The sequence below is a fragment of the Lepus europaeus genome, chromosome 2, assembly GCF_033115175.1.
Source record: "Lepus europaeus isolate LE1 chromosome 2, mLepTim1.pri, whole genome shotgun sequence".
NCBI classification, from domain to species: domain Eukaryota; kingdom Metazoa; phylum Chordata; class Mammalia; order Lagomorpha; family Leporidae; genus Lepus; species Lepus europaeus.
Window position 1 is genome coordinate 95825114 of NC_084828.1, and position 24945 is coordinate 95850058.

The 24945-nt window shown below is 50.9% G+C and overlaps 1 protein-coding gene across 3 annotated transcripts in view; it reads right to left on the minus strand.

The window, feature by feature from the left end:
* ETV5 (ETS variant transcription factor 5) overlaps nucleotides 1-6577 on the minus strand; it is a 67187-nt gene extending 60610 nt beyond the window's left edge. The window contains exons 1-5 of one of the 3 annotated variants that reach the window (XM_062211059.1): nucleotides 6501-6577; nucleotides 3282-3400; nucleotides 3068-3155; nucleotides 2888-2935; nucleotides 2743-2793 (exon numbers count right to left, since the gene is read on the minus strand). In XM_062211059.1, the coding sequence (XP_062067043.1) occupies nucleotides 2743-2793; nucleotides 2888-2935; nucleotides 3068-3155; nucleotides 3282-3326 (232 nt within the window). In that variant the 5' untranslated portion in view covers nucleotides 3327-3400; nucleotides 6501-6577. Of the gene's footprint in view, nucleotides 1-2742; nucleotides 2794-2887; nucleotides 2936-3067; nucleotides 3156-3281; nucleotides 3401-5058; nucleotides 5081-6376; nucleotides 6447-6500 lie in introns of those variants that run through there. The other 2 variants (XM_062211052.1, XM_062211069.1) reach the window with 2 other exon arrangements.
* Between the last annotated feature and the right edge of the window lie 18368 nt (nucleotides 6578-24945).

Consider the following 24945-nt stretch of genomic DNA (forward strand, 5'->3'; position numbering starts at 1 on the left):
TCCCACCCGGGCAACCAATGGTGGAAAACTAATCACACTACTGATAACAGGGAGGGCTGACTATTACCAGAGCCTCTGGGAAGATTGTTACAAATGTTTCTGATGCCTAGGAAAAAGGTTTTCCCCTTTCCTGCAAATAATAAGCTTGGTTCGTAATTCATTGATTGGGTGATTCAAAACGACTCCAAAGGTTTCATCTCTCCCTCCTCTGGAACAATCCTAGACTCTCCAAGAAGATGAGGAATGGAGCAGAAGCTGCTCTGCACACAAGCCCTGTGAGAGCTCACAGATGGCTAAGAGTGGGCTGCCCAGCTGCGGCTCTGCCAGCTCCTCCCCAGCTCTTATGTCAGTCAGAAGTGCAGTCCAGGGGCCCGTGCTGTGGCACAGTGGGCTAAGCCTACGCCTGTGGTGCCGACACCCCATATGGGCGCTGGCTAGTGTCTCAGCTGCTCCTCTTCCGATCCAGCTCTCTGCTGTGGCCTGGGAAAGCAGTAGAAGATGGCCTAAGTGCTTGGGCCCTGCACCTGTGTGGGAGACCAGGAAGATGCTCCTGGCTCCTGACTTTGGATCGGCCCAGCTCTGACTGTTGTGACCATTTGGGGAGTGAACCAGCAAATGGGAGACCTCTCTCTGTCTCTCCCTCTCTCTGTCTGTAACTCTACCTCTCAAATAAATAAATAAAAATCTTAAAAAAAAAAAAAGAACTGCAGCCCAGCACTGTGGCCAGAAGAGATGGCTGGATAATGCACCATCCCACGCTTCTGTTCTTGACCAACGTCTCATGCAAGTCATCTATCTGAATCTATTCTCCAAGCTCCACCTCAAGAAACATGAGTCACAGAGGAAGCAAGAATTATGACAAGGTTTTTCTAGGCTACTCAACATACTGTTTTATCCTTAAAAGACAGGAAAGCTCAACCTTAAGAAGTTAAAGCAAAAGCAAACAAGGTTAAAAAAAAAAATCATACTTGGTAAGCAGAAACATCTCCCAAAGCAACTCCATTTAAGGTCTGGTATTTTAATTAAAGAACTTAGCATAAACCATTCGCTGAGTAGGAACTATTTCTAAGGAACCAAAACACTTTTATTGATTTCTCCACTTTAGCCCATTCCCACACAGAAACACCTCTTCAGGTATAAATCTTATTTGTTAACATCTCTCTATGGAACACAGCCCTTGCTGCAGGCCACGCGGTTAATGTGCATGTAGCATCACACCTCCCCTTTCTCTCTTTTGGGTTCCAGAGAAACAAACTAAGGTGTCATAAAAGCATTTCAAAGAATCGCTGCCAAGAAAGCCACCTCCCAGACTGCAGCTGATGCTGCTCTGAGCAAGAACTGGCCAAACTGTCAACAGGGAACAAAGCTGGATTACAAATCCCGTCTTTCATCGTGTGCACACACACACACATGCACACACACCATTTGAGTTATCTTCATTTAGCCTTCTAGTGGCAAGCATCCCAATTACTTGAAAGCAATCAAAGGGCAATAATTAAAATTCATTTTCTTGCCTATAGAAAACACCCAGAGCAAGCTGTGACAAAGCTAAGGTAACCAAGCATCTGTGGGTTACAGTTTAATCCCTTTTAAAGTTTCATGGCATTCTGCCTTGGACAGGAGGCCTATCATTAAAGAATGTTTAGCTGGGACTTCTGTTCTTTCATTTCATAGATGTAAAATACCCAGCTTTACTTAGACCCAAAGATACTCTGTCTCCTACTGGCATTTTTATGCACACACCCCAGAGATAAAACAAAGCTGGGAAGAATCTGCTGGTGCAAAAATGAGACATCGAATCCATGCCTGGCTCAGGTGCTTGCTATTATAAACTATGACTAAGAGACACGAATTTCTCTATGATGCAACTCTCAAGAGAGGCAGCATTTTCTCCAGGCCTCTCTTAAACCTGCTCGTTCGCCAGTGACTAATGCTCTCTAGAGCGGCTCTGTGCTGCTCAAATTTCATCAGGCAGCTTTGTCCTTGATAGCTCTGCCTGGACCACAAAAGCCTCCAAACCTGTGGAGGACAGCCCCAGACGATTCAGTGCGTGAAGGCTGAGGATGCCCCTGCCAGCACTGAGAGCCATCTTTTGAGCTCCTCACTGCATTTTATTATCTCGAGTAATAAGCACTTAATGACCATTCCAAAAAAAAAAAATGTTTCTACTCTTGGAACAGCAAAGTCGGGGGGACTATGAGAAAAGTAATTGCCAGTCGGGTCACTCTTCGACCACCCCTTGTCAGCTTAGAAGTAGAAACGAGTTTGACAACAAACTCGTTTGTCTCACGTTGGGTGAGACCACAATTAAGTGGATTTTCCCATGAACTACTTTCTGCACCTTTAAAAAGAACGGAAAACCTCAGGTTCGTGATTTGCATCCAGGACTTAATTTCTAAAACAAACCCAAAAGCTGTCAGATATTGTCTAGTGAACAGATGCTTGGTCCAACATTGTATACGTCAATTAACTTAATTTTCAGCTAGAAGGTTTGCAATGCTGTAAAGGCAGGAAGAAATGTGGGATGGAATTATGTTCAGTAAATCTCATCTACAAAGGAGTAGAAGCACTTTAGAAATAATTTCAATAAGGAACAAAACAAGTTTTCTGGGTTAGCTCTGATTTGTCACAAGTAACTACTTGCAAAATCTGCTGGCTCTGGCTGAGGCTGTCCCAGACATGGGTGATCCAAATCAAATACGTGCTTCCGAACAAATAGCCCGGCCCCACGAAGATACTTACAGTTATCAGACTGGAAATCTGGGACAAACTGTTCATCATCAGGAACTTGTGCTGCAAAAGAGATTTTCATTTCAGACCTTGGATTTTTTATTAAAAAGCACAGTGAAATGCTTTAGATGAAAAATAGAACAGCCAAGAAACTTGCCTTCAGCTAACCAAGCCTCTTGAAGTTGACTGAGATCTTGAAACAACTCTGGAATTGAACACAGCAGACCCCAGAATGAGGATATTTCTTCTGCTTGGGAGAAGGTGGGGTGAGGGTGGGGGGCTGGCAGGGGAGCGTGACTGGAGGAAGCCACAACACAGGAGGGGAATGCTTCACTACCTTCAGAATCGTGAGCCAGATCTGTGTCCAGAAACTTCCTCTTTCTGTCAATCACAGGCCGCCCTCGGCATTCCTCTGATCGGGATTTCTGAAAGAGGCCAGAACACTCGAGTGTGGTACACAGGTCAAAGGGGGTCGACCCACTGAAGCAGCATGGAGAAGACTCATCACTGAACAGGGAGGACGAGACAAACCAAACGTCACATGGACTTACCCCGGGGACCATAAAAGGGACTTGCTGATCATAAAATCCATCCATGATGCTTCCAAGGTCTCTAATGCCGCTTTGAAAGGTTTCAGCATTGAGTAATTTCTGGGGCAAAAGAAATCCTCCTGTAATAGGAATTTGGGAGATCTTCAACTGCGGGGCGGGGAGAGAAATGAAGCAATTTTACACTACTTTTTCCTTTAGGGCCTGCACCAAATCACTACCGTTTTCTGAAGTACTTGAAAGCCCACTCAAGGCGTAAGTTATACAGGGCAATGGCAGGCTCGATTAACGGGATCAAAGCTGCACCCCGGACTTAATGCCATTTACTCAAGCACCATTTTCTTTCTTTTCTCTCATCATCATCACCAAGGTTCTACATTTGGTACTGCCTGTCCCCCCATCAGAAAAAGAAAAAGACCTTATTTCATTATTAAAGGGTGATTTCAAAGTTCTCTCATATGCAAGATCCCCCAGGGCAGGGTTTTAAAAGGAGATAATTTAATTTTTGATAGTGCAGTGACAGGAAGTAGAGAAACTGGGTTTAAGTATTCCAAATTATTGGCAATTAACACCCTGACATACATGGTGTTTCTAAAAGTATTTTGTAGGTCAGTGGTAAAATACTATATATAGTTCCAGGAATAAATTGATCAGAGGTATGCTTCTCTTCACACACAATTCTTTATTTAAAATCTAAACCTTCTGTCCAAACAGGTGTACTTGTAGTGTCTATTATATCACAAACTGTCTCCATGGTAACTTATCTGTGATATCACCAACTTCTGAAAGAATAAAAGTCTGTGAAAAGTAATAAACGAAACTAAATTCCATTACACATATTTTAAGTGCATCTGTGCCAAAAGTCTTAAAAAAATGCTTAAAGCGAAACATCCATGGCAGAACATTCAGTTTGTCTCTTACAGTGAAGTCAGTTTCCCCAGACATATCAACAAAGAAATAAATAAAACTCATTTCAGCACTGGTGAATGTTTAGCACTGGGAGGAGAGGTTAAGAATCAGAAGGGAGGCGAGAGAACTTTCTCTAATTTTGGAGGAACAAAGTAACAGTACTTTTCGAAAGGTTCCAGCTTCTGGAACTCCGTTTTATTCTCCATAGGAAAACACAGGTTCTTACAAAATGGGGAATGCATTAATTTCACTCAGCCTAGCTCTAAGCAAGGCACTAAGGGATTCTTTGTTTAATTTGTACACGAATTTTAAACAGGGAACTTTTTTATTCCCAGCGGGCAATTCCATCCAATCTGTTTTTCACACTGCGTGGAGCATCTCAAATTTTCGAAAGTGAGCAGGACACCAGAGAACCCTTCACCGCCAGCCTCCTCCTCAGCACGCTGGCCCGAGTAATCAGATATTTTCAAAGTCAAAAGAAAGAAGAGCAAAACAGCACACAGTTTATAACTTCCTAGAAAAACACCCGGGGCCAGCCTGCCCGCCTGCCTTCCAAACGGCGCAAAAGAGTTCAGGACAAAGCCTCGTTCTCACATGTCACCAACCCGTACACAAACGCGAGAAATCTCAGAAGCGAGCGAAGGGGCAACCAGAAAGAGCTCTCTGTCTCCGGCGGAAAATCTGCCTGGTTAAATCGTGGCTTTAGAAATGATGTCGGCGTCTATTGGGGTGGGGCAGGACACCAGAGGGGAGACACTTTCAGAATATCACGATAAAATACTTCTCCCTGAGGGGCAAATCTATTTGTAAAGATGAAATTAAGAGGGGAAAGAAAAAAGAAAAAAAAAAAAAAGACCTGCCATGAGCGAACCACAAAAAGCAGCGTCGAGTTGAAAGCAGCCTCCAGAGTTCAAGGGCTAGCAACGCCGTGTTCAAAGTATCTGCTATACGCCCGAAGGGAAGGCTCGAGTCCATCCAGGAGTGTAAGCCACTTCCTTTGCGCTCCCCCTCCCGCGCCCCCGCCCCGCGGCGCCCCCAGGAAAACTTTAACCCAGCGCTGCGGCGCGGCCGAGCCCCTCCCCCGCGGCGCGCAGCGGGCCCGGTTTTATGAATGGAGAGCGAGCCGCGGCCGCCACCTCAGGTAGAGGCTGTAACTGGATCCCTCGCGCTGGGCCCCATTCACAAAACAAGACACACTTCCACCCAATTCCCAGCCTTCCCCATTCATGAAAACTCCTTCAGCTGCGCCCCCACCCCCACTCCCAACGCACGCCCAGCCTCCGACGCAGGCCCCTCACCCCAGCGTTTTAGGAAGAGAGCTCAATGCTTCATTCACAAAAAGGGAAAGGGGGAGAGGGAAGGAAAAAAAAAAAAAAAAGCCGCAGGGAGCAGCGAGCCAACGAAAGAAACCCGCTTCATTCATAAAGTCGCCGACATTCATAAAACGAGGTGCTGCGCCGAGCGCTACCAACCGCCTCCAACCCACCCCCCCAGATCCACACAGCGCTCTTCGGCACCCCCTCCTCGACCGGGAGTTCCGTTCCCCCCAAGAGGCCCCGCTCGTCCGAAGACTCGGCCCGTCTCCTAATCCAGCCCGAGGCTCCAGCATCGCTCCATCCCCCTCCGCACCCGCTTCCCCCACACCCTCCGCAGGCCGCTGCTCGGGGGCTCCCCGATTTTCCTCGGGAGTCGCTGCGCAGCCCGACGCCCTCGGCTTACTGATGATGGGGGCAGACCGGGCTGAGCGTCCACTCTCCACAGCCTGAAACTTGCAAGGCCTGCAGAAGTTCCTGGCCGACCCCCACCCCGAAGGCTACACCCGCCGGTGTCACTAACCTTCTCTGGGTGTTGGGGGGGGGGGGGCAATGGCCCTCATGCACTCCTCCCCCCACCCCACCCCCCAGCTGCAAAGCTCCGCCAAGCGTCTCTTCTCGCGAGCCTCCAAGTCCCCTCGGGGCTCAGATCTCCAGAGACTGCAAAGCCCCGCAACTCGGCGCTCCCCATCTCCACCTAGAAGCCCCCGCACCTCGCGCTCCCGCGCGCCTCCCCAGCGACGTGCGGAACCCGCTCCTCTCGCGCTCCGGAACCGTTAGCCGCCCCCGCCCGACGCCTCCCTGGAACCGAACCGGACCGGGCCGCGGGGGACGGCGGGGGGGGGGGTGTCGGTCAGCCAGCCCCGGGGGACTCACCCCAGATGTGCACCCCGAGTTTGAGGATGGAGGAACAGCCCGCGAACTCTCGCCAGCTGGGCCGTTCGGACGCGTTACGGGACACCCCCTCTGATGCCCCCCTGTCCCCGCAACGCCCCCACACCTGAGGCTGCCGCTCTCCTCCCCTTGCAGCGGCCCGGGCGGCGCAGGCGCGCTCACGCACGCGCGCACCGGGCCTGGGCGCCTGGACGAATGGCTGGGCCGAACCGCTCCGGAGACTGAACCGCTCCGCACACCAGCGGCTGGACTCTGCGCCGCAGCTGCCAACCAGGCTGGAGCGGCTGGCCCGGCCCCCAGCGGCCCACTGCTTCGCCCGCCGCCATTGGCCTGCGGCCTTAACCCACCCTTGCTCCCATTGGCCCGAGGCCGTTCCCGCGGCTGTCCATCACCTCTTGTTTACCCTGTCTTCGGGCAAATCCAGCCGAGCCGCCCCATCAACTCCGGCTCCCATTGGCCAACGGTACGTCTCTCTCCACCCCACTCTGGGGTCTGTTTTACATAATTTATGCACCGGGGGCCGTTAGCCAATCAGCACAGGCTTGTTTATGTAATGAATGTAAGGACGTTTTTCATTCATAAAAAACGCGACCTGAGGGGGAAGCTTAGCTGAGTCAGTGAAGCACTTAAAGGGGCAGAGGCCGGGCGGAGCCGCCGTTACTTCCCACTTCGCCGAAGCACGGCTCTTTCCCCTTCCCCACTCACCCCCACTTCTCCCTCCGGCCTGGATTGGGTCGCTTGGCGCCAGACCATCGCAGCTGCAGCACCCAGCGAAGTTATGGTTTTAGAATCAGGGGAGAGGAATTCGTCATTACACACACACACACACACACTGAAACTCGCCGACCAAGCCGGGCGTCGGGCCCACAGAAACACGGAGAACGGAAACCGAGCCCTCTAATCTCAGCCACCATTAGGAGAGGCCTGCGTTTCCAGTGGGAAGCAGCAGCAGCAGCGTCCATTGAGTCTGGGTCTCGAACAGATTTTAGTGACTGGCTCATGCTGGCAAGGCCCAAGGCCCGAGGAAACCCCGCTGGCTCCGGGTGGGTGGGTTCTGGAGCCGAGGTGAGGGAGGGTCGGGGCTCTCACACGTCCTCTCCGGAGTCCGCTCCCGTCGGTTCCCCCACCCGGAAACGGATCACTCCGAGGCTGGCACGCAGCTCGGCCGCCTGCTTTCCGTTCGAGCGTTGACTGCAAGATGGTGTGTTTGCGAATCAGGTCCCTGCAGCTGGGAAGCACGAGAGGCGGTCCTGCTCGCTCCACGAAAAAGCACTAAGTGCCCTCGCCGAGAATTTTCACTGGGAGTTCCAAGGCGCAAACCAACCAGCACCCTACAGCCCCGGCGCTCCCTGCCCCCTCCCGGGGAGGCCTCGGCGGCGCCGTCCTCTCCCGCTGGATGCTGGGGCTCGCGAGGAGTTCCTGTGTGCTCGCTCTGTCCGAGCGCCCTGGCACTGGCACCGTGTGCTTGCGGCACAGAGGAGCCGCGAGGAGCCAGCCCCTACAAAAGGGAGCCTAGAGTAGCCAGCCCTGCGGCTGCCCCCCACCCCCCACCCGTGGAGAATGCAGTGTGGATCTCTCTCCGTCTCAAAAAAAAAAAGGCTTTAAAGTCCAACTGTTTCCACCTTCTTGCCTGCCTCCACTTGTGTAACTTACACAGAGTGGGCGCTGGGCATGCTGCCGTTAGCCCTTGAATTATCTATTTGGCTGCACCTAAGGAACCTGGGGCACCAGTGTTGAGTCCTGGGCACTGCACTGACCAGGCATGAGCTGCTGACTCTGCAGGACACCAGCACGGGCCTGAGCTGACCCGTGGGAAAGTACTTCCGAACTTTTTTTTTTTTTTTTTTTGACAGGCAGAACTTTTAACAAGAAGTTCCCTGACATTTGATTGAGTATTTTGCTTCCAAGTCCAGTTTTCCCTTAATGCCTTTTATCATTCCCCACATGGCACCCATCCTTTCGGTTTTTGCCCAGGGCTTTTTTTTTTTTTTTTTAAGATTTATTTATTTATTTGAAAGGCAGAGTTACACAGAGAGGAGAGGCAAAGAGAGAGAGAGAGAGAGAGAGAGAGAGAGACAGAGAGAGGTCTTCCATCTGATGGTTCACTCCCCAATTGGCTGCAACGGCCAGAGCTGTGCCGATCTGAAGCCAGGGGCCAGGAGCCTCTTCCGGGTCTCCCACATGGGTGCAGGGGCTCAAGGGTCATCTTCCACTGCTTTCCCAGGCCACTATCAGGGAGCTGGATTGAAGTGGAGCAGCCAGGACTGGAACCGGCGCCCATATGGGATGCAGGCATCACAGGCAGCGCTTTACCTGCTGCGCCACAGCACCGGCCACTGCTTTTGCCCTGGTCCAGTGGTGCTCCCAGGTTGTTGATGACATCTTCTAGGGCTCTAACTCCCCAGGCAGCTGCAAGGTCCAGGTGGGCTCCCAGATCCTCCTCCTCCCCAGGTTTACCTACCTTAAACCCTCCCAAGGCTCTCTGATCCAGGCTCCAACCCTCCACCAGGCTTGTGTTCCCCGGGGGGCGGGGGCACATGTCCCTCACCATATGAACAATACCACTTCGATCCCATTTTCTATCTTTAGCCACAGGAAATCAGTGCCAGAGACTTCCTCCACCGGGCTGGACTTGATGGCTAGAGTGGGGCTCCTGTGAGCTTTGCCTTGAGCCTCTGCTCTCAGACACAGCTTGGGAAGAGAAGTTGGCTGCCTGGGCTGAGGAGTGATAGTGGCTGCGTTGGGAGCAGAGGAGGAGTTGAGTGACAGCTTTGTATCAGAACGTTGTCATAGGCACAAGATCATGTGCAGGAATATATGCCAACAAAGGACTGTTGCCAGTTAATTATTTAGTCACCCAGTAGACATTTGTTTTGTACTGAATACCCAGCTAGAACCTGCGCTAGGCAAAAAGATCACAGAGATGACTAAGACCCCGTCTCAGAGCTGGTGCTGTGGCGCAGTGGGTTAAAGCCCCAGTCTGCAGTACTGGCATCCCATATGGGCACTGGTTCGAGTCCCAGCTGCTCCACTTCCGATCCAGCTCTCTGCTGTGGCCTGGGAAAGCAGTAGAAGATGGCCCAAGTCCTTGGGCCCCTGAACCCATGTGGGAGACCAGAAGAAGCTCCTGGCTCCTGGCTTTGAATCAGCACAGCTCCAGCTGTTGTGGCCAATTGGGGAGTGAACCAGTGGATGGAAGACCTCTCTCTCTCTCTGCCTCTGCCTCTCTGTGACTCTGCCTTTCAAAAACTAAATAAATCTTAAAAAATATACCCAGCCTTAGCCTCAGCCTTGGAGGAACCTGCAATTGTCCATCATATAATTTCAGTACTTGAGGTTTGCTGAGCACTTAATCAATGACTTATGCATATTATCCACTATTCTGAACAGACTGTCTCATTTAACTCTCAACAATCATAGTACCAAATTGGTCAGTATTATTAATATCTCTGTAGATGGGAAACAGACACGGAGAGATTAATCACCAGTGGTCCTAGAGCCAGTACAGAGGTTGCTGGATCTGGGTAAGAACCCAGGTGCTCACACCCCTGTGCCGAGAATATGTGGGGACCGAGCATATATCTCTGTGGCCTAGCCAGTCACCGGGATTCACCCTCTGCACCTAGAGGCACAGGAAGGCAGAGTTTAGCTCAGTGTAGAGCCAGGAAGGACTTTGAAATGTTTTGGGTGGCCTTGCAGAGAAATACTGTAGCTCTGATAGCCTCCTGTCATAGGAGGCACTCACACGGGAAGATTTAGGGAGAGTGCAGAGGATGATGAGCTCTGAGGATGGTTCCAGCTCTCAGAGGCTCTGGTTCTGGGAATTGGGAGCTTTGTGTCAGACAGGGAAGTCCAGCCCTGGGCACAGTTCGTGATGGCCTTTCTCGTCGGGTCGGCTCCTAGGCCCAGACTGATTTTTGTCGTTAACTCTTTCTGGATGTCTTATCTCTCTCCTCTTTCTTCTTTTCTTCTGATTCTCTTTATGATCCACCTCCTCGACCCCCAGTCCCAGCCCACTACCCTTCTCTCTATAAGTGTTCTTTTTTTTTTTTTTTTTTAAGATTTATTTAATTTATTTGAAAGACAGAGTTACAGAGAGAGGTCTTTCATCCACTGGTTCACTCCCCAGATGGCTGCAATGGCCGGAGCTGTGCTGATCCGAAGCCAGGAGCCAGGAGCTTCCTCTGGGTCTCCCATGTGGGTGCAGGGGCCCAAGAACTTGGGCCATCTTCCACTGCTCTCCCAGGCCATAGCAGAGAGCTGGATGGGAAGAGGAGCAGCTGGGACTAGAACCGGCATCCATATGGGATGCTGGTGCTTCAGGCCAGGGCTTTTAACCTGCTGCACCATGGCACCAGCCCCTCTATAAGTGTTAAGGGTCAGGGCTGACACTGTGGCATAGCAGGCTTAGTGTCTACCTGCGGCACTGGCATCCCATACAGCTGCCAGTTCATGTTCTGGCTGCTCCTCTTCTGATCCAGCTCCCTGCTAATGCACCTGGGAAAGCAATAGAAGATGGCCAAGTCCTTGGGCCCCTGCATCCATGTGAGAGACCCAGAAGAAGCTCCTGGCCTCGGGAGTGAACCAGAGTATGGAAAGTTTCTCTCTCTCTCTTCTCTCTCTCTCACCCCCCCCCACCCTTTTGTCTCTGTTTCTCTGCCTCAAGTCAGTATACAGAGGCTCTTTGTCTAGAGTCTTGAATCTTTCCTTGTAAGAACATCATTTATGCTGGAAGTTGGGTCGAGCATATGTTCTAGAAGCATTGTTCCCTATCCTCTAGGACAGAAACAGGAATGGAAAATACTCCACAATACTCCACTGGTGTCAGTCCAGCCTTTGTTCTCCGGCGACAGCAGAACCCACGTAATCATAATAAGAAAACTTGACCCTTTCTTTAAACTCAATTCACAGTGTGTCTTCAGAAACAACATGGAAGTCAGGGAAAAAAAGAAGTCCCTTGTCCCAAGCCTGATAACTTCAGTGTCCATTTACAGGACTGTTTTTAGAGTTTCCCCCTGAAATGTCCAATGAAAGTTGGGGTTGGGGTTGCGGTGTAACAGGTAAAGCCGTTGCCCACGATGCCAGAATCCCACATGGGTACTTGTTCACGTCCCAGCTGCTCCATTTCTAATCCAGCTCCCTGCTAATGCACCTGGGAAAGCAGTGGAAGATGGCCCAAGTGCTTGGGCCCCTGCAACCACGTGGGAGACCTGGAGGAAGCTCCGGGCTCCTGGCTTCAGCCTGACCCAATGTCTCTTTAAACAAATAGGGGCTACAGTGTCTCCAGCATTCCTTATAGCCAAGGAATAGTAACAGAACTCAAAATGAGCCAGACAGTCTGCTGAACACTTCATGTACATTAGCATATCTGGGCCCAAAGACTGCCCTCTGAGGGAGGTGCTGTTGTCATCCATTTTTCACAGATGAGGAGGCTTAGGTACAGAAAGGCTTGGTAAACAATCACTCCAGGTCGCAGGGCCAGCACAAAGAGGGGTGGGGACTGTGATGAGCAGGCAGGCGCCTCCAGAGCCTGCCCAAGCAGGACGGGGCCGTGCTGCCTCAGCCCCCGACCACCTGAACCAAGGGCTGGGCGCTGGGCCCTGTCTTGGCCTTGGCTTGTACTGTCTCGATTCTCCCAACAACCCCGTGGTGTAAATGTCACCGTTAGCCTCATTTCCTAGATGAGGTTAGGAAACTTGTCCAAGGTCACAGAGCCAGTGAGAGCGGGAGGCCAGAGCTGGATGCACGTCGTGAACAGCATCCTTACTCCTGAGCACTTTGTCTCGTTGCCTTAGCTGCTCTCATCCTGCCTGCGGAGCCGGGCTCTGCTTCCCCGGGGGAACTGGCTCCCGCAGTCCAGCAAGGATTTGTCTTCTCGAGAGCCACTCCAGGAAGAGAATGGAGCTTACATTTACTGAGTAATGTGGTATACCAGGCTCTGTGCTAGACACACGATGACGTCTCAGGGAAACTCCCAGTCCCTCAGGAATCTGTGAATAATACCCAGGACGCTGACATGAAAGGCGACGAGTTTCAAAACATTGCTATGCGGCCGGCGCTGTGGCCTAGCGGGTAAAAAGCCTCTGCCTGCAGTGCCGGCATTCCGTACAGGCACTAACTCGAGTCCCATCTGTTCCACTTCTGATCCAGCTCTCTGCTATGGCCTGGGAAAATAGTAGAAGATGGCCCAAGTCCAAGAGTCCCTGCACCTGCGTGAGAGACCAACAAGAAGCTCCTGGCTTCAGATCGGCCCAGCTCTGGCCATTGTAGCCATTTGGGGAGTGAACCAGTGGATGGAAGATCTCTCTCTCTGTATTTCCCTCTCTCTGCCTGTAATTCTACCTCTCAAATAAATAAATAAAATATATTTTTAAAAAGTGACATATCATCACTAAAAAACAAACAAAAAACCCCAACAACAACAACAAAAACATACAGCTGGGGTTTCTCAGGAAGGCTCAAGTTAGGTCTTTGATGGAACGCATGTCCTGGACCCCATGACCTAGCTGGCCTGGGGGTTGGGGTGGGGTGGTGGGGGTGCCTTTATTTTCTCCTGACTCATTTCCTGAGCTGCAGGACAAACCCTCAGCTCTTAGATCTTATGAACCGTCTACCACCAAGAAAGCCTAGGGAGCATAAAGCATGAGGAATTTAGAAAGATTTCTCCTCTTTTTTTCCCAAAATCTGATTAAAAAAACAATTGGACAGAAATCCTTGGAGGCCTCCTGTGGCTTCCCATTGCCTGCACAGCTGGGTCCAGCTCTGCGGCAGAGTTGTCCCTGCAGCTTGGTGAGCCTGCAGTTTCTCCGAGCCTCTGGGCCCCTTAGTCTGGCCATGCAGGGACAGAGCTGCCTGTTCCTGGAGTCAGTCACCTGCCAGCATCCTGCACTACCTCCTAGGTCCATCAGGGACCACCTTCCCCAACAGGAGGGAGCCTCAGGCCACTGGGCCTTGGAGTGGTCCTGTGTCTGATCATCAGTGGTTTTCTGCCCCATCTCTATCTTGGGCTATCAATCAGAACTTCTCAGTGCGTTAGAGTGTGCTCCAGCCCTTCACATCGTTCTGCCTCTGATCCATCAGCCAGGAAACCAGCAAGCCAGGTGAGTTTGAGTGGATGTAGAGAAAGAGTCCATGGGTTGGTTCTGAGCTAAAGTGCTTCTTCCTTCAATAAGGAAGTAGATGAACTTAAATGTGTAGACTTGGCAAAATCTATTTTCACTGCTCAGAGGCCTCTTCTTGCTTCCTTTTATGCATTGGGTGGTGAGTTTCATACCACCAGGAGTTAACCCTCGCTGTGACACCGTCAGACTGTAACTTCCAAAGCAGCGGCAGGCTCACGCAGAACCTGTGCCTGGGAAAGGCTTTGCTTTGCCATCTCCCAGCAGCCCCACTGGAAAAGTAGGCTAAGAGGTTGGCGAGGCTGGAAGACGGCTTCACTTGTAGGCCTGCCTCCATGCAACAGCTGGGGAGCAGGCGGTGAGCTCAGCGGTTGTCCTTTCCGCTCTTGGCTTGGTCTGTAAGTGCCCACCCATTGAGGCTCTGCCAGGCTTGTGCAGGGGGCTATATTCATTTTCAGCTGGGCAAAGGGAGGGTCAGCCATGGCCAACTGGTAATCAAGCACCCGGATGGAATTGCCCCATCAGTGGAGTTGAGCACTGGGTTTCCAGTGGGGTGTTCCAGCCTGCCCTTGTGACCAGAGGCAATCTTCCCACCTCTTACTTGAAGCCAAATGACCACAGTCAGTCTTTTTAAACAAGGACACATCGTCTCCCCTCCTTCCCCCATCGCATTTCTTGCTGATAGTCTGTCTGCCTGACCCTTTGACTCTGGGGCAAAAGGCAGTCTCTATGTTGACCAGACCCACCTGAAAATCTCCCCTCATTCCTCCTCCTCTCCATTGTCTGCCCCCTCTCCCATCACGAAGCCAAACTACATGCCTAAAAGTGCAAAATACGAGCAGAGCCTCGCAGCGCAGGAGAGCCCTCAATGCCTTGAGATGGTGGAGATGCTCAAGTCCTCTGTCTCCTCCTCCTGGCCAGGTGCTCATAAAACCTGGGGGGGGGGGGGGTAGGCTGCTGTGGCATAATGGGTAAAGCCATCGCCTGCAGTGCCAGCATCCCATATGGGCACCGGTTCAAGTCCCAGCTGCTCCTCTTCCAATCCAGCTCTCTGCTATGGCCTGGGAAAGCAGTGGAGGATGGCCCAAGTCCTTGGGCCCCTGCACCTGCATGGGAGACCAGGAAGAAGCTTCTGGCTCCTGGCTCCAGGCTTCGGATCAGCACAGCTCCGGCTGTTGTGGCCATCTGGGGAGTGAAAAAACAGGTGGAAGACTCTCTCCACCTCTGCCTTTGCCTCTGTATAACTCTGCCTTTCAAGCAAATAAATAAATCTTTTAAAAAAATAATCAAATAAAACCTTAGGCACCATCGGCAGCAAGGCAGGCCGCTAATTCTCAGGAAAATTCTTGAAGCTTGGTGTGGTGGTGGTGGGGCGCTTGGGCATCTCAGTGTCCTCCCACATGGTGTGTTTCCTTCCCAGGGCGGCACAGCAGGCCGGGAAAGCACACACGTCCCAGGGATAGAGTGTGAGTTTTTACCACGTGAGCCCCTCTGTGATTAAGCATGCAGATTAAGACACAGAACTTTATGGGCTGTCCTCCTCACCCTGCCAGAAGCCTCCCGGGCCTCTCCGGGTCACTAAACTCCCCTTCTCTTGCTCGCAAGGGTAGCCACTGTCGTGGTCTCTAACCACGGCTCAGCTTTGCTTGCTTTTGTACTTCACAGCAATGGCAACGCACAGTATATACTACAGTGTCTGGATTCCTTTGTTCAGCATTCTGTGGGGAGAGCCCCCGTGTTACAGTGTGCTATTAGTTTTCTTTGCTGTATAGTAGTCCGTCATATGACTATCTTACAACTGATTTATTCATCTCACTGTTAATGGACAGTTTTCCCTTCTACTAATGACGCCGCTCTGTCTTTTGGTAAACATCATCTTAATCCTAATTGGTTCATTTAAGGTGTAATCAGAGGATTTATTTGGTGTCTTTGAAAAGTGATGGGGACCATGACAAAAGTTTGCACATCACAGAAAGGTGTGATCACATCTCCAGAGTCAGGCACTGTGAACAGTTTCTTGTGTACTGCACTAGGTGTTTTCTACTGCCTAGACAATAGTATCTAAGACTACACATTGAAAAAACACAAACTGGATTTTTCTGCTCTGCCTGGTGCCCACCATGGCACCATGGAGAACTAGAAGTCAGAGGAGGAGGGGAGGGTGTCTGGCCGTGGTCCTTCCTTCTGTTGTCTGAGGCTGAATGATCTTTTTTTTAAAAAAATATTTTATTTATTTATTTGAGAGGTAGAGTTACATACAGTGAGAGGCAGAGAGACAGAGAGAGGTCTTCCATTCGCTGGTTCACTCCCCAAATGGCTACAACTGCTGGAACTGAGTTGATCTGAAGCCAGGAGCCAGGAGCTTCTTCTGGGTCTCCTACGTGGGTGCAGAGGCCCAAGGACTTAGGCCATCCTCTACTGCTTTCCCAGGCCATAGCAGAGAGCTGGATCGGAAGAGGAGCAGCTGGGACTTGAACCCGCGCCCCTATGGGATGTCGGTGCCACAGAGGATTAACCTACTTCACCACAGACCCAGTTCCTGACCTATCACTTTTAATAGACCCTTTTGAAAGTAAGACATATGGGAAGGTAAGACAACAGTGAGTTTATTTCTGCTGCCACGGACATTTGCTGAGGAGCTGGGGTCCGCAGCCTGGGGCCTGTGGAAGGAGAGCTCCTGGGCTGGTGGGAGGAGGGGGAAGATGCAGGAACCAATAGCTGAGAGGCAAAGCTCCCAGGTGTCGCAAGAGAGGTGTGGAAATGGGCTCCAGGAGTACAAATGAATACTTTCTGTGAGGTCAAGCGAGGTTCCAGACAGAAGTGGCCTTTGGGCCAGCCCTCAACTGTTAGAACTTCGCTGGGCAGAGGAAAAGGTTTTCCAGGCAGAGAGCAGCGCACACAAGCACACAGAGGCTTGGCAGTAATCGAAGCAAATAGGACTGGCAGCTGCCCGGCGGACGGGGGGCTGAGCTGGAGGAGGTTGGAGCTGGGAGGTATTTTGACCACCAGCTCTCCAGGGTCTTATACATATCACTGGCGGGGCGGGGGGGGGGGGGGGGGATCATTTGCATTTTGGAGTTCCAGAATACATCTCATAGGTGCTTAAACACCAGCATCCCATATCAGAGCCCCAGTTCAAATCCCATCTATTTCACTCCCAATCCAGCTCCCAGCTAATGCACCTGGGAAAGTAGAGGAAGACAGCTTGAGTGTTGTTGGGGCCCCTGCATCCATGTGGGAGACCCATATGAAGCTCCCGGCTCCTGGATTTAGCCTGACTATCACAGCCATTTGGGGAGTGAACCAATGGATGGAAGCACGCTCTCTGTCTCTCTACTTTTCAAATAAATAAAACAAATCTTTTAAAAAAATTTAGAATGGCTGCTTTAAACATTGTGTCTTTTGTGATGCCCTTGATTAAAGCACGTATTGCATTGTGGGTGCATCTGTGCTGCCCACGGCACAAATTCCTCTCTCAGGGACCTTCTTGAACACTTTTTTGAATCCTCCAGCCCAAAACACAGCACCTGGCATGCAAAGGAACAATGAAGTGTGAGCAAACAAGTGATCTCTGTTGCATAGCAAAACTCTTTGCCCAAGAAATGGACTGCCTGGGTTGCTTTCTCTTTATGATTGAATTTTTTTCACATGCCCGGCTCTCTGCCTTGCCCACATGGTGGAGAGGAACAGGGAGCTGTGGACCTGGCCTTTGCTCATGGTAGATGCTGAGGAAGAGATTTGTTGCCTTAGTAGCGGTACCTGAGCCCCGCTGCACTGATTTTCATTCTGGCCAGATTTGGGATAGCACAGAGCTTGGAGGGATCATGGCGTCTCATCTCAGCAACCCAGAGGAACTCATACTGCACCCAAAATGGGCAGTCCTCCCATTTCCATGTCTCAAATCTAAGCCCTGATGTGAAGAGGACAGGATTCTGCCTCTTCATTCACTTATCCAGTCTAAGTCTCTTGCCCCCAACAGGTGCACTCTTAACCACTGGGGCTGGACCGTATTGAGCAGGCGGGAAGAACCACTTTTCATTTGTCCTCTGGCCTGGGAAGGTTGGGAGGTTTCTGGTCTTCCTCACCTGGGGGCAGCTGCCTGTCTCTCACCAGTGTCCCCAAGTTCCCTGGGACAGACCCCACTGGACTTGGGCTTGGAGAGCTCCTGTAGGCAGGCAAGAAAGATGAGCCTTCCCAAGCTTTCCTTTCGGCCTGGCCATCGAGGAATTTTCTTACCAGGTGGCATCCTGGGTGGGAGGACTGCACAGGCCCCTCTGGAACCACCTGCGAAATCTCTCCTCATCCTGTTGCTTCTTGCTCCACAGCCTAATTGCTCCGTCTATTTATCAGGGCGCATCTGGACCTTCCCGCACAGGAATGTGCATCTCAGGCCTGGAAGCTGACCTCAGAGCCTGTTCTGACAAGGTCTGTCTCCATCACAATAGGATAGAAGAGCTAAATATGGCCTTCCCCTTCCTTCCCCTCTGTTCAACTGCCTTCAATGACAATCATTACAGGATCCGTGTTTCACCCGTTCCAGCCCACACATTCCCCACTGGAATGTAGGTAGCATTCACTTACAACTATGTGTGCACCTTGTAAATGTAAATGGTAACTAGGTAATCCATATGGTAATATGGTAATAGCTCTATAGACTCATGTCTGGAAGAGGCTCTGTATTTACTCAAAGACCTTCAGGGGTTGAGCTACTTCCCATGCTTTCCCGACTTCCTTCTTTCTCTCAAAGCTACTACGTTTCGCCCACGCTTCTTGATGGCAGCATGAACTTGGAGCCAAAGCCCTATTCTCTAACTCAAGTCCATCATGACTAACAAGGTGCCTGTTGGTGCAGGGCGGCTTCCTCTGCATATCAGCCTCGTGGGAACCGCAACTCCGCCTTACAGACCTGCTTGAGCCCTCACTGAGATAGTGTACCTGGGAGATGTCCTGGGCCTGGCATATGTGGGCAATGGCTCTGCGTTTCCATCCCAGCTCTCCGCTTGCTAAGTGGAGGAACTTGAGTACATAGCATAATGCCTCTGAGCCTCAGTTTCATCGTCTGTAAAATAGGGGTGATCCTGCAAACCTTAGTTTCCAAGAGGAATGAGAAGTATCTAGAAGAGTGTCTGACCTAGCGTAGAAACAGTGCGTCTTGCTCCCGCCCCTCTACTCTGCAGGAATCCAGCCACCAGGCGCTGACCTGTCGTGGACAGCACTGCCCTTTGCAGTAAGGTCAGTAATCAGGTCCTCCGGGCTGAGTTAAGGAGGGCCCAGGCTTTCCTCCCCACTGCGATCTTTTCTCCCTTGTAGATTTTTGCTACTAGTTCCGTCCTGACCCCTTTCCCCTGACATCTGGTGTTTCCCTCCATTGATTTCTGAAGATACTGGAGGAGTGAGCTGGGTTTTGGAGCAGTGGGGCTGGAGGCGTTCAGGACAGGACCTTACAGAGCCTTCCTCGGCAGGGAGGGGAGTTTGGGATCCCAGAGTGGTGTGGAAAGGATTTGATGGCCTGGCTCAAAGCGATTGTATCAGTTGGGTTTGCATTACCACAAGGCGCGGAGGACACACCACTTAGGAAGGGAGGAGGCTTATTTCAGCTCACAATTTTGGAGGTTCATGGTCCAAGTTTAGGAAGCCCCACTTGCTTAGCTTCTGACGATTATCTTCTTTTTTGTGATTTTGTTTATTTATTTGAGAGGCAGAGTTACAGTGAGAGGGAGAGACAGAGAGAAAGGTCTTCCATCTGCTGGTTCACTCCCCTGGAGGCCGCAACAGCCAGAGCTGCACTGATCTGAAGCAAGGAGCTGCCAGGTCTCCCACACAGAAGCATGGGCCAAAGCACTTGGGCCATCTTCCACTGCTTTCCCAGGCCATTAGCAGAGAGCTGGATAGGAAGAGGAGCAGCTGAGACTAGAACCTGCACCCATATGGGATGCTGGCGCCACAGGCGGAGGATTAACCTACTGTGCCACAGTGCCAGCCCCTGATTGTGTTCTTGCTGAACAATTCCAGAGACAGCACAGAGCATCACATGGCAAGAAATGGGTGTGTCTGGTCTGTCCATGTCTTGCTTTATAAAGCCACTATGCAGGGCCGGTGCCGCGGCTCAATGGGCTAATCCTCTGCCTGCGGTGCCGGCACCCTGGGTTCTGGTCCCGGTTGGGGCGCCGAATTCTGTCCCGGTTGCCCTCTTCTAGGCCAGCTCTCTGCTGTGGCCAGGGAGTGCAGTGGAGGATAGCCCAAGTGCTTGGGCCCTGCACCCCATGGGAGACCAGGAGAAGCACCTGGCTCCTGCCTTCGGATCAGCACGATGCGCTGGCCGCAACTGCCATTGGAGGGTGAACCAACGGCAAAGGAAGACCTTTCTCTCTGTCTCTCCCTCTCACTGTCCACTCTGCCTGTAAAAAAAAAAAAAAAAAAAAAAAAAAAGCCACTATGCTTTGATCATGGGGGCTGTACCTTAATAATCTAATCCAATCTACTCACTTCCCACAGGCCTCTCCTCTAGACGTCATAACTGGATTCTACTTCCACCCTCGTAGCACCATTATCAAAAGACTTTGGGGACCAAGCTAATACATAGGCCTTTTTTTGGTTAAGAGTTATTTATTTATTTGAAAGGCAGAAGAGAGAGAAAGAGAGATCTACCAACTGCTGATTCACTCCCCAAATGGCCACAATGGCAAGCACTGAGCCAGGTTGAAGCCAGGAGTCAGGAGCTTCTTCTGTGTCTCCAATGTGGGTGCAGCAGCCTAAGCACTTGGGCCATCTTCTGCTGCTTTCCCAGGCATGTTAGCAACGAGCTGGATCGGAAGTGGAGCAGCCGGGACATGAACCCGTACCCATATGGGATTCTGGCATTGCAGGCAGTGGCTTAACTTGCTGCACCACAACGCATGCCCCAGCCAATACATAGACCTTTGAGGAACACCCAAAGTCATATCCCTATCATATCTTTCTTGGTAGAATACCATAATTTTTTTTTTAAAAGAGAGGCTACCACAAAAGCACATGGTGGATAATTCTATCACATAAACAAAAAAAATTTATCAGTACAAAATAGAATTTTATTTTATGCATACATCCAAACCTACAGGCAGGAGCACATACCTGTGAAATAAACAAGCTCACTGGAGGACACGTGATGGACTGCTCCTGAGGCCTTTCCATGATTATTCATCCGGGACTTGTTCCTTCACTTTGCCATCTGTGGGCTCTCACTAGAGATAGGCAGAGCTGCTGGTACCAAAGGTTTAACAAAAATTGATGGGAAAACCTTCACATTGAGACAAATGTATCTTTGAGCACAATTTGGACAAGGATCCCATTATTCTATTTCCAGGCAATGGAACTCCTGAGGCCCATCGATGGGCAGCCTGTAAGACGGGGCGCTGAGCTGGGGTGGGTGGTGGTAGGGCAGAGGGAAGAGTTTGGAGGGAGTTGGGGAGACACTGTGCACTGGAGAGCTGAGGAATCTGGGTCTGCTTCTTCCAGCAGGAGGGGAGCCTTGATGAGTTCTAGGGAGTGAGAAAAGGAAAAGGGACATTTTGCAACGAGAAATCTGACGAGTGTGAAGGGTGGGTTGAAGTATTGCAGAGCAAAGAGGCGAAGATAGCACAGAACCTGGCTGTGGAGATGGAGGGATCAGAAAAAGCGTTCTTCAGAATGCCCCTGCCTTGGCCCAGTAGAGCCCAGCGTGCAGGGGCACAGGCCTGGGCCCCCCTGCCCCGGGAGGCCAGGGAAGGCTGACTGTGGGCCTCTGGCATTCTCCGTGTCTCCAAAGGGCTGGAATCATCCCAGCGCATCCTCTGCTGCTGCTTGCTGCCGCTGCTAGCTGGCATGGAGGAGGGAGCACAGAGCTTTAAATTCCCTCTGTGAGTAATTGAGCACCACTCCCACCCCCCTCGGGGGAGGGGACAATGAGTCCCTGTCCAGACCTCCAACCCCCACCCCAGGGATTCCTCCCAGGAGTCCTTCCTCAGGATCATGAATGGCAGAGATCGATTTAAGCCATTTTGAGTCCAAGTTCACACCAGGCAAGCAACAGAATCCTGCAGGCTGTTACATTTGTTATTTTGTGACTTGGTACCTTACTAGTAAGGGCATGGGATCGGAAGTAAAAATTGTTCTTTCAGCTGGCAGGCATGACTATCCATCATGATACTTTAAAAATTTTAAATTTATGGCTTAATTCCAATCAGAGAGATTTCAGATACTTAATACTCCCCCCCCCCTTTTTTTGGCAGTTTCTCCAAATTCTTTTGTTTTCCTTATTTTTAAAAAATCAGTCTTAATGCACCCAAACTGGGAGTTCGGTCTTTGAAAAGTTTTAAAGTATTTTCAAATTAAAAAAAAAATCATTATGTATCCATTGTGTATAACTGGAAAAATATAAAAAATGATTAAAAATAAACTAACAAGCATCCATCATTCTAGAAATGAATACCGTTAACATTTAAACATATTTCCTCCTTGTCTTTTTTCCTTGCTGTTTTACATAATGGGGATTTTTTTAATATATAGCTTTGCATTTTGCCTCGCATGATATCATAGGCATGCCTCCAGGGCATCGAACACTCATTGTAAGCTCTGTTTTTCAGGTTTGCCTGACATGCCTTCTTATGGCTATTGTATCCTTTACTTGTTTCCCTAGTGTTGACTATTGGACTGTTTCCTATTTTTTTTTTCAAGTTAAAGACAACAATATCATGAAAATCTTTGTGTGTGTTAGTTTAGGTATAGCTGTCACTGATCTGGCTAGATCCTGTTGCCTACTTCAGTTGAGAGTGGAACTGCCCATTTGCCACTTGTTGAGTGACAGCTGACAGCCAGAGGGACGACTGCACTGGAGACTATGCACCCAGCAATACCACCGGGCTCTGGATTGCTGGAAACACATCCGAAAGGTCTTGCGACGCCACTTTGCAGTGGAGGAACCTAAAAGAGAATCTATTTTCTTTTTTCTGACAGGCAGAGTTAGACAGTGAGAGAGAGAGAGAGAGAGAGAGAGAGGTCTTCCTTCCGTTGGTTCACCCCCAAAATGGCCGCTACGGCCGGTGCGCTGTGCTGATCTGAAGCCAGGAGCCAGGTGCTTCCCCCTGGTCTCCCATGCGGGTGCAGGGCCCAAGCACTTGAGCCATCCTCCACTGCCCTCCCGGGCCACAGCAGAGAGCTGGACTGGAAGAGGAGCAACCGGGACAGAATCCGGCGCCCCAACTGGGACTAGAACCCAGGGTACCAGTGCTGCAGGTGGAGGATTAGCCCAGTGAGCCATAGTATTGTGTGGTTTTGAAATTCAATGACACATGTTAAAAACAGGGGCTATGTCTAAGTGTCAGGGTTTGGTAGCCTGGCTTGGTCTCCTGACTCCAGCTTCCTGCTAATGCAGACCCTGGGCCTGGGTGGCAGCAGCCATGAGGACTCAAGGAGTTGGATTCCTGCCACGCAAGTGGGAAACCCTCGCTGGCGTTAGAGGAGAGAGGCAGCAGATGGGTGCTCGAGCCCCTCTCCAATAATAAATGAAGACATTTTCAGACTAGAGGATCTATGGAGGTAGACAATAGCAAACTAGTAAGAATATTATTTTTGTGAGCTTTTGTGAAGGCTGACTTCATTGTGACACAGTTCAAAGGGGTAGCAAGGGGAGCTTTGGGGCCCACAGGGCCGAATTCTGACCCAGCTGGACCATCCCGGACAAGTTGTTTGGCTGCGCCCAGCCTGAGTCCCCTAGGGACAAATGAGGCAGGTGCGGATCTTGAGCAGGCTGGGCTGAGAGGATTCAACACCCAAGAAGGGACAAGAAAGGCGGCTAAGACGGTGCCCTGTGGGAGGGCTGAGGTGTGCCTGGCCTCGGGACAGCGCGGTGCTGCTGCAGCCCAGCACTCCTGGCCTGGCCGAGGAAAGGGGAGTCCGCCTTCTGTTGTCAGAACGCACTGCAGCTTTCCTAACCATCTCTCCTCGGGCATTTAATAAATGGTTTAATTGGCACACATTGGCTTTCTCTAACCGATAGTTCAATGCTATGTTTTCCTTGGCCCCTGGCCTGTCAGAAGGGACAGGGCTGGGCTCAGGGAACACTGAAACATTGCATTCCTCTCCCAGAAGCTTAAAACCCTGCAATCAAACCCAAGGCCGTATTCGGAAACAAGTGTATCCGATGACAGCTTATTATGGAAGGTTCTGAACTTCTAAGAATTCCTTAGCAGGAAACAAACAAAATACAAAGCTCTCTTTTTAATTTCCTGCAACGAGGACTCTCTCTCTTTCTGGCCCCTCCGAGCTGGACATTTGTTCCAAGGTAGGCTCCGGAGGGCCACTCTGAGGCCTGGGCAGGCAGGAGGCCAAGCTCAAAGGGACACGATGTGGTTACACACACACTCACACTCACACAGACACACACTCACACAGACACACACTCACACACACTCTCACACACACACATACACTTCTGGGTTAACATGGACGTGAAGCCAAGCTTCCTGGGATGAGTGTGTGTCTCTGTGTTTCCAAATTGCAGGTTGGGCCCTCGCAATGAGAGGAGAGCGAGGCCTGTGGTCACCTGTCCTGTCTGGGGTCCTGGCGGCCCCCAGCTGGGTTTATTTACAAATGCTCAAGGGGAAACTTGTCATCCAGTTTCGCTGGGCCTCTTTCTCCAGGAAGCAAAGAGCTCGCCACGGATAGGCTATTTTCCCCAGGTCTTTGAAGTATTGCTCTCTGAGATCTGAGCCCAAGCCGAAGGCAGCTCTGTGTATCTTTGCAGCAGATTAGAACATATTCACATTGTATTTGCTCACAGAACAAATATTTCTCTTGGAATGAGACCGAGGCAGCGGAGCAGGACCAGGCAGGACCTGCCACCGAGGCCGGCCCCACAGCCCCCCAGGCCAGGCAGCTCTGAGCCTACAGGGTTGGTTACCCAGGATTGGCTGTCTTTAATAACCACCTCATTTAGGCCCTTTGGATGGATAAAGATTCATTGATCAGCTGAGTCATTTACTCATTCAGAAATCCTGATTGCACCAAGCAAGTTACAGAAAGGGATAGAGAAAGAGATTCTGTCCTCAGGGGTTCACAGTCAGGTAGGAGAGATAAGAGATGTTTGTATATGAATGGCTCTAATCAGGTGACAAGGATAAGAACCTGCGGGACTCTGGAGATAAGGTGTTCCAAGGTGTGCAATTGGGTGGATATGTTTGTATGGGTGGGTGGGTGTGGCAAGTGATGCTGGTGGTGAATCTGGTGTGAGTGGTAGTGATGGTGGTGTGGGCATGTGCACAAGCCTGGGGGTCGTGGTGCTGGTGGACATGAGGTAGGACAGCCTTCCCGCTGGAGGAGGAGGCATGGTCAGTGGGTAGGAGGAAGGGCCAGCAGGCAGAGGGGCTGCGCCAGCCCAGGCACAGGGTGGGGCAGGTCGAGTGGCGGGGATCTGCAGGG